General features: G+C 49.4%; 1 protein-coding gene across 1 annotated transcript in view; it reads left to right on the top strand.

Moving 5' to 3' along the window:
• Window positions 1-9,479, top strand: part of MYO10 (myosin X) — a 344,577-nt gene that overhangs the window by 295,086 nt on the left and 40,012 nt on the right. Inside the window, 4 exon segments of the mRNA XM_042782436.1 lie at window positions 129-377; window positions 714-759; window positions 2,386-3,258; window positions 4,764-4,887. Coding sequence (XP_042638370.1) covers window positions 129-377; window positions 714-759; window positions 2,386-3,258; window positions 4,764-4,887 — 1,292 coding nt within the window.

The raw sequence follows: 9,479 nt of genomic DNA, 5'->3' as shown, positions 1-9,479 counted from the left end.
GTCTCAAGGGCCTCCTTGTTCTCCTGTCTCTGTAATGAGGTGAGGCCGGCTCCCATTGTTGGCCTCCCTGTAAGCTCATTGGAATGGCTGGAGGCTTCACTGCCCCCACAGTGACCGTTGTCTCCTTTCTGTGGCGTTTTCAGAAGGCAGTACCGGAAGGTCCTGTGCTGCGTCGTGGTCATCCAGAAGAACTTCAGAGCCTTCCTTCTGAGGAGGAGGTTTTTGCACCTGCGAAGAGCAGCTGTGATTTTTCAGAAACAGCTCAGAGGTCAGATCGCTCGGAAGGTGTACAGGCAACTGCTGGCCGAGAAACGGGAGGAAGAGGAGAAGAGGAAGCGGGAGGAAGAGGAGCGGCGGAAACGGGAGGAGGAGGAAAGGTACCGTGCCTTTGCTGCTTGGGTAAAACGCGAGGCCCCCGTTGGAGTGTGAAGCCCAGTGCCTACCCATGCGTCAGGAATTCCAGCTGGTGCAGCCAAGCCTCCTGTGTGAAACACTAGCTCTTGGTGTCCTGAATGTAGAATTTCTTGGCAGCGGGGAGACCCAGTTCTCTGTGTGTGTGTGTGTGTGTGTGGTTCATGTGGTGAATAAGTGTGGTGCCCAAGGGAGAGGCCGCCTCCTTCATTCTTTTCAAATTGTGTTTAGCAAAGCGTTTTTTCGAAAATGATCTGTGTGATTGAGTTACTGATTTTCACTTTCCTTTTCCTTGTTTCCAGGGAGAGAGAGCGAGCGCGAAAGGAAGCCGAGATCCGTGCCCAGCAGGTGAGCAACACTTTGACATCTTGCCATCTCATCCTTCCATTTCCTTCACGCTTCAGGGACTCCCTGGGTGGTGCCAAGGGGTAAGGCACTTGGCTGGTAACCGAAAGGTTGGAGGTGCGAGTCCACCCAGAGGCCTGCCTGAAGAGCGGCCTGGCACTTTATTTCTGAAAAATTATCCAGTTCAAGCCTCGTGGTGCCCAGTGTCACGTGCTCTGACACACATGAGGCCTCTGTCAGTCACAGTCACCTCAGTGGCGGTTGGCTCACATTTCAAATACTTGGGCTTAAAGATTCAAAACTAAAATTAAACTGAAAGGTGTAGAAAGAAGAGCCTTAGAGGAAATGTTAACAATGCTGTTTCTAACCCTTTACAGTTGATTTCCGTGTAGTGTAGAGCTTAGTGCTTCTTTGAAATTTTAACGTGAGTCACTACAGGATGACTAACCCAGGAGAACCACACGTCACCATGGGTCTTCCCTTACAATGCAGGTCCCTGGGTGGTTGCAAAAAGGGCATGGGAACGGCATCCTCTGACCACCTCTAACTTCATAAGAGGAAGACAGAATCATCATCAGCAGCACAAGGCTAATTTCTATGAGGCCAGACATGCTACCACCCTCCAGCTTTTTATCAATTCTGACACCAGCCGTTCCTCCCACGGCACTCACTACTTCTCTTCTGGGTTTGATAATTCATTACAGTGGCCACACAGAACTCACAAGCAATATTGACAATTATGTGGTTTATGAGGGAAGTAACAGGCTATAATTCAGGTTTAGAAAAGCACTCAGGATACAGTTCTTCGATTAGGAGTCTCCCCCCTCTGGCCCTTGGCCTTGGCCTGGCCTCTGTCCTGTTCAGGCAAGTGTTACAGAGCTCTTCTAGCTCTGCGATAGGGGTACCTAGGTACACCCCACTCCGCCAGCAAGCCCCCTGCCAAAGGGCACTCAGCTTTCTCATTCCACGGGCCAGGAAGCCTGCCACTCTGTCTTCTGCCTCTGGGTTCCACTGCCACCGTCTCTCTGCCTGGGCGTCTCTCTGCCAAGGAAGTCCAGCACAGGGATCCAACGATGCACTCCCCTTCCCCTCCAGTTCTTCCCTCTTGGTGGCAGGAAGATCCCCTCTCTGCCTCTGGAAGGGCTTATTTAAGCCTGACAGAGTGACAAAACTAACCAATCCCAACATCAGAGTTCCGTACACCTTATTTGCATGGTCCCACTCGGTAATCTGGTGGTAGTTACAATGCCTGTGGCTAGAAAAGCCATACCGAGTCATTCACTGCACCGCAGTGGTGCTAGCAGACTGCACTTGACTGCTAAGCTAAACGTTGGTTGTTTGAACCCACCAGTGCAAGTCCTGTGGGGAGTCCACCTACTGCATGCCCCAGAACCCCGGGGACCTGCCGTCCCCAGACGGGGACTATGACTGCAACCATGGAAGAAAGTCCTGGTTATCTGTTCGTAAAAGATGGCAGCCGAGACACCTGGAGCACAGCTGTACTGTGCGACACGGGCTCACCATGAGTCAGGGTCGACTCGACCACAGCTGGTTGGTTCCTCTTCATCGCTGACAGATGGTGCTTGCATCTCTGCCACCTTCTCAGACCTGCCTTGCTTTTCTGTCCAGGAGGAAGAGGCAAGGAAGCAGAGAGACCTGGAAGCTTTGCAGAAGCGCCAGAAGGAGGCGGAGCTGACCCGGGAGCTGGACAAGCAGAAGGAGAACAAGCAGGTGGAGGAGATCCTGCGCCTGGAGAAGGAGATCGAGGACCTGCAGCGCATGAAGGCGCGGCAGGAGCTGTCGCTGACCGAGGCCTCGCTGCAGAAGCTGCAGCAGCTGCGGGATGAGGAGCTCCAGAGGCTGGAGGACGAGGCGTGCCGCGCCGCCCAGGAGTTCCTGGAGTCGCTCAACTTCGACGAGATCGACGAGTGTGTACGCAACATCGAGCGCTCCCTCTCTGAGGGCAGCGAGGTCAGCGAGTCGGCTGAGGGCGTGGGCGAGGACAAGCCCAACTTCAACTTCAGCCAGCCGTACCCGGAGGAGGAGGTGGACGAGGGCTTTGAGGCGGACGACGACGCCTTCAAGGACTCCCCCAACCCCAGCGAGCATGGCCACTCTGACCAGAGGACAAGCGGCATCCGGACGAGCGACGACTCCTCCGAGGAGGACCCGTACATGAATGACACTATGGTGCCCACGAGCCCCAGTGCAGACAACACCGTCCTGCTGGCCCCATCAGCCCCGGACTCCATCAGCCTGCAGAACTCATCTAGCGGGGAGTCCACCTACTGCATGCCCCAGAACCCCGGGGACCTGCCGTCCCCAGACGGGGACTATGACTACGACCAGGACGATTATGAGGATGGCGCCATCACCTCTGGCAGCAGTGTGACCTTCTCCAACTCCTGCAGCAGCCAGTGGTCCCCAGATTACCGCTGCTCCGTGGGGACATACAACAGTTCTGGAGCGTACCGCTTCAGCTCCGAAGGGGCCCAGTCCTCGGTGAGTACCTTCTTGGTCCCAAGGATTCTTGTTGTTTGCCGTCAGGTCACTTCCAACTCATGGTGACCCTGTGTGTTACAGACTAGAACTGCTCTGGGGGAGGTTTGGGCTGTAATCTTTACAGAAGAGCCTGGTGGTGCAGTGGTTACATGCTGATCTACTTAATGGTTGGCAGTTTGAACCCACTGGCGCCTTTGTAAGAGAAAAGACCAAGCAATCTGTTCCTGTAAAGAGTGCCACCTAGGAAACTCTACTAGAGGCAGCTCTACTCTGTCCTGTAGGGGTGCAGTGAATCAGAATTGCCTCGGTGGCACCGAACAACAGCAATCTTCATGGAAACAGATTGCCAGGCCTTTCTTCTGTGGAGTCCTTTGGGTGTGTTTGAACAACCAACCTTTAGACGAGCAGCCAGTCACAAACCACTTGTGCTACCCATTGGAGTGGAAATTATCTGGTTGTATACCCCTTGTCGTCTCATCCTTTGGATTAAGTCACACCCCAAGATCATACAGAGATTTCAGAGACAGTCTTCCAGATAACCTGGAACACCTTTCTCTTTCCAGCAGCAATTACACTGGTAAATGGGATTTTGATACGTTTTCTATGGATCGAGCACGGAGGCCAGAACTGTATTTTGCTTAAGCCCCTAGAAAGCTGGCATTTAATTAAGGCTTCAGCTGACATCTGTCCTAGCTTCTAACAGGCAAAGAGATGAGACACTCCCTTACCTGGAACTAGACTTGCTGAGAGGTGCTGGAGAACTTTCCTTACAGGAGCTTGACTGCCCCACCACAAGATTGGATTTCTTGTGCTGGTGGTACGGGCGTGATCTCCAGGTTGGGCTTAAACTTGCTCTTTCCAGTTTCTGGCTTTACTTCGTTTCCTCTTCTTTTCCCCGATGGTCATCCTTTAAATGCCCCCTGACTCTCTAAGAAGGTCTCTGGTGGCATGAAAAATAAGCCCAGTCGGCTGCTCATGGAAAGGTTGGTCCCTGGAGTCCACACACAGACCCCCTGGGGAAAAGACCTGGCCATTTCCTTTCCCAGAAACCAGCCACCAAACATCCCATGGGGCACCGCTCTCTTCTGGCAACAGGGGGTCGCCAGGAGTCAGAATAGACTCGGCAGCTGGTGGGTTGGCTTGGTAAGACTAGAAGGTATTTTTAGTATAACGATTTAAAGAATTTTCCGTGGTGTGATTAAAATTATGCTCTTAAGCTGAAGCGGGGTGTGGGTTGTTTTCTTTTTATCAGTATAGGGAATCCAGCTGATACATATTTGGTGTTTTATCTATCAGTTCAACAGACCATCTGACCTTAAAAAATTAACATTCCTAGCTAATTCTCAGTTCTTTGGCATGCCCCCTCCATTGCAGTGTTATGAATTGGAGTGTTGCCTCTTTTTCATTATCTTTCCTTTTTAAGTATGGACACATGCCGGGCCTATGCACTGCTTCCTCTGTGCCCTGTTTTCTCATCGTTGGCTCTCTGTGTCCTCCTTATCCAGTTTGAAGATAGTGAGGAAGACTTCGACTCTCGGTTTGATACGGACGATGAGCTCTCTTACCGGCGGGACTCCGTTTACAGCTGCGTCACTCTGCCTTACTTCCACAGCTTCCTGTACATGAAAGGTACAACCTGCCACCGTCCCAGAGCCGGACTCGGGGCAGAGCAGTGGAGAAGGGAGATTTCCTTTTTCATGAGGCTGATTGAAGGGGACTAGGGAAGTCACGATCCTGAACACCTCTTGGGTCAGTGTTAGGTACTGGAAAGACACCACGGTGATGGCACAGGCAAGAAGCTCAGACCATAAAGAATGGCACCTTCATGTCCCCTGGAGTGATGCAGCGTGGTAGGACAAAGAACCTACAGCCACTGTCGCTGCTTTCCAGGAGCTCTGGGGGCGCAGTGCCTAAGGCATCAGTCTGACTGCTAACCACAAGGTTGGTGGTTCAAACCCACCACCCGCTCCATGGAAGGAAGATAGGGCAATCTACTTCCATAAAGTTTTAGACCTCGGAAACCCAACGGGTTGCTGTGAGTCTAAATCAACTTGGTGGCAGTGGGTCTGGGATTTGGTTTTGTTTTTTGGTCCCTGTTTTCAAGGAGCCCTGGTGGCACAGTGGTTAAGCACTTGACTGCTAACCAAAAGGTCGGTGGTCCAAACCCACCAGCTACTCTGCTGAAGAAAGATGGGGCAGTCTGCTTCTGTAAAGATTGGAAACCCTGTGTGGCAGTTGTCCTCTGCCCTGTGGGGTTGCCGTGAGCTGGGTCAGCTCAACGGCATGAGTTTGGGTTGGTTTTTGGTCGCCGTGTTCAGCCCCTGTGTGGCCTGTGGTTCCCTCTGTGTGTTGACTCTTCTCTTAAACCTGCTTCTGTCCTGCCTCTTTCTCGCATCCCCCCTTTCTCTGAATGCCCGTGTGTGCGCGTACACAAACCCACATGTTGCTACAGCCAGAGTCAGTGTGACTGATGAGAGTGATGTACTGCGTTTTCTCTCCCTGCCAGGGGTATTGCGAGAACCCAAAGGATATGCTCTATGTGTGGGAAGTAACGCTCAGAGGGAGGGCCACACCTTGCGCATACTGCGCCTGGTCCCTCCTGTCTGACCCACACTCTGTGGTGAGAATTTTAATTGTACCGAGAAACCTGTGAGAACCAGAACTCAACAGGACTGCCTGTCTTTTCTGGATCACCCAAGTTTTCCATTTTTGACAAGATGCAGTGTTAGCACTTTTCTATCACTTGTTCTAGTGAAAATATTTTTGTTTTTCTTTTCTGACAGGTTTCTGCCTTACATAGCTCTGGCTTTCCCAGGTCTTCCTGTCTATTATAATTAATATCAAACTTTGAATCTACCTTAGTACGTAGGGACCTTGAAATGATCCTTGTGGAAATCATTCCATTAGCACCTTGCACTTGGTCTTGTTCATGTTCTTGACTCTGTCTTCTAAGTCAGCATCAGTTCCATGTAAGCAGGAATAAAGAGAAACCATAATCACCAATTTATGTGTTTGTGTGTGTGTGTGTGTGTGTGTGTAGTTAAAAATACGTCTGACAAAACACGTGCCAGTTCCACACTTCTTGCACGTGTGATACAGTGACACTGGTTGTGCTCGTGTGTCATGCTGCCATCACCAGTGTTCTTTTCCAGGCTGCTCTCCCACGTGTACAGAAACTCAGTGCCTCTTGGGCAGTGGCTCCTGCTTTCCCCTGCCCACCGCCACCCTTGTAATTGCTAATGACCGTTGGTCTCTGTACATTTGCCTGTTCTTCTAATGGGATCTGACCGTATGTGTCCTTCCACTCAACATGGTGTGTTCAGGCTCTTCCATGTATCACTAGTTTTCCACAGGCATGCAGAAGGGACTGTCTTGCCTCTCGCCTTGTCCTTGCCTGCACAGTGAGGAAGAGTCAAGAACTCGGGGGTGGGGCAAGGATAACAAGAACCGCCCCCCTCGGCGGCGTCTTCGCACACTGCCGCCCTGTTGCCTCCTCTTTTCCCGCTCTCTTCCATCTCTGGGATTCTTTTGGACTTCTCAGATCCTTTTCTTCACTTTCTTTAATACAACATCTGTAGTCACTTCCCTTTTTCTTCTGTTCCTCTCCTTTGCTTCTCTCTTCCATTGGCACAGTCATCTCTTCTATATATATACGTGTGTGTGCACAACCCGCATTTATATATGGATCTGTGACTTACTTTTGTCCACTTTGATATTCTTTCTTCACTTCGTCAGCTCCCAGGTGTTCATGATAGCACTAGGTTTGGCTTCCAAACCAAACCCACTGCCATCCAGTCAGTTCCGACTCACAGTACCCCTAGAGGAAAGGGTAGAACTGCCACATAGGGTTTCCATGGCTATAAATCTTCACGGAAGTAGACTGTCTCATCTTTTTCCCACTAAGCAGCTGGTAGGTTCAAACTGCCAATCTTTGGGTTAGCAGCCGAATGCTTTAACCACTGTGCCAGCAGAGCTCCTTAGATTGGGTTTAAGCTCTTCAATTTCCTGAATTCACCAGTTGGTATAGATTTTTAGAGGCATGTTGGCATAAAAAAGATTGAAAAATTCTCACCCAGCCAGCATCAGAACAACTAACAAATGAAAGAACACAGTCCAGGTCAGAGCAGGATGATCCAGTCGGTTTCTAATCAAAATGTGTAAAAATTTTCTCACACATTTCTCAGAGTATATGTATAAAAAAAAAGAAACTCCCTGCTATCCAGTCAATTCAACTCATAGCAACCCCTCCTTGGGTTTCCGTGCTGGTATCTCTATGGAAGTAGATTGCCCAGTCTTCCTTAGAAGAAGTGGCTGGTGGGTTTGAACCACCAGTCTTCTGGTTAGCAGTCAAATGCCTTAGGCACTACACCCCCATGTAAGTTTTTAAATTATTTTGTTTATTAGTTTTTTATTTGACATTTAGAACTTTGGTTTTTTTGTCTTGTTCTATTTTTAAATAAAAAAGTTGAAAGGCAAGAGTGTGTAAAACAAAGTATTCATTTAAAAAATTGGAAAATGATACCCTTTTTAAAAACATTCAGCCTTATTAATACTCAAAGAGACACAAACAAAAAAACAACGAACATTTTTGTTGTCTAACCCAGAGGTTCATGAAGTAATCCACGTTGAAGGCGACGTTGGTGTGAGGCAGAGGTTACCGTTGTTAGGTGCCGAGGCGTCAATTGCGGCGCAGAACTGCCCGTGTGACAGCAGAACTGCCCAGTGGGGTTTCCTGGCTGCCATCTTTATGGGAGCAGATCACCAGGTCTTTCTCCCGCAGCACGGCAGGGTGGTTTCCAACCACCAACTTTCCATTTGGCAGCTGAGCACTTACCATTGTGCCACCAGGGCTCCTACAAGCAGGAGTTCCATCCTGGGTGTTTATGGTGTGGGGCTGGCAGGGCTGCTCCTGGCCTGTATGTCAGGTGTAAGAGAGGTGGCCAAAGGGGCTGTGCAGGCAGGTGGAGGCAAAAATGGCAGCCCCTGTCCTTAAAGTAAGCTTTGAAATGTTAATACGTTTCCCCCACTCAGTTAAGCTCTCGTTCCTTCAATTTACTGTAGAAGTCCCTGTGCACATCACTTTGATTTATAACATACCACACCAGGTTTATAGCTTGGTTTTGTCTGAATAAAAAGAGATTAGAAAAAGATACAGTGAAAGCATTAAAATCAACTCAAGCTGGTAGGTGAGTGTGTGTTTGGCAAACTCAGAGGTTGATAAAACAACTCAGTGTGCAAATACAGCATCGTTCCATTTGTAATGTCTTAAAGTGGTGGCCAAGAGGTTTTGGAGAAACCAGTGATGAAGATAATCCAGTCACCCGATTATAAATGCGTTTTCACGGGCCTGGTAGCCTACTGAAAGGAGCTCTGGCTGGTATAGTAGTTAAGGCATTTGGCTGCCAACCAAAAGCTTGGTGGTTCAAAACCTCCAGCCACTCCATGGAAGGAAGATGAGGCAGTCTGCTTCCGAAAAGATTCAGTGAGTTTGGTCTGGGTTTCAGTAGCCCACTGAAGGTGTTTGCAGTTAGGAAATCAATAGCATTGATCACATTCTCTGAGTGATAAGAATCTATAGTGTGCAGAGTTGGAGAGAGAGGGCAGGGGGCAGTGCTATCAATAACCCAAAAGTAGCAGATTGAGTAAACTAGTTGTGAGAGCTAGTGTGAGGACTTGTAATCTTTAACTTGGAAACAACTGTGGGCAATGACCATTGTCACTTAAAGACGGTAAGATAATAGAATAACCTTGTACTACAACTTCCCCTGCGATTACTTTAATCTTGAAACCTAGATTAAAGTCATGTATAAAAATAAAGTGAACGCTTCATTCTGGTGATCCTTGGCAAGTTCACGGTTTGTCTGGAAACGGCTCTGGACCTTAGCACTTTTGCAAGGACTTCATGGCTGGTGAGCAGGAAGTACTTGAGGTAGGAGGAGGGACCGCAGTCTTGTATGTTGCATAGTTCAACAGAGCACAAATCAGCATCGATTATAACCATCGAACGAATCATCAAAGAACGTATTGTCGTGGCGTCGATTCTGACTCAGCGCCCCTGGGACTGCCTGAGGTTTCCAAGGCTGAGAACCTTGCAGACTGCCTTATCCTTCTCCCACGGACCTGCTGGTGGATTCAAAACCACTGGCCTTCTGGTTAGCAGCTGAGTGCTTTAACCACTGTGCCACCAGAGCTCCTTAATCATTAAAGATATACTCCAAAAA

The sequence above is a fragment of the Orycteropus afer genome, unplaced genomic scaffold, assembly GCF_000298275.1.
Source record: "Orycteropus afer afer isolate SDZICR_OR568_19922 unplaced genomic scaffold, OryAfe1.0 scaffold00317, whole genome shotgun sequence".
NCBI classification, from domain to species: domain Eukaryota; kingdom Metazoa; phylum Chordata; class Mammalia; order Tubulidentata; family Orycteropodidae; genus Orycteropus; species Orycteropus afer.
The sequence above is the reverse complement of the archived record's forward strand: the minus strand, read 5'-3'. Positions and strand labels throughout refer to the sequence as shown.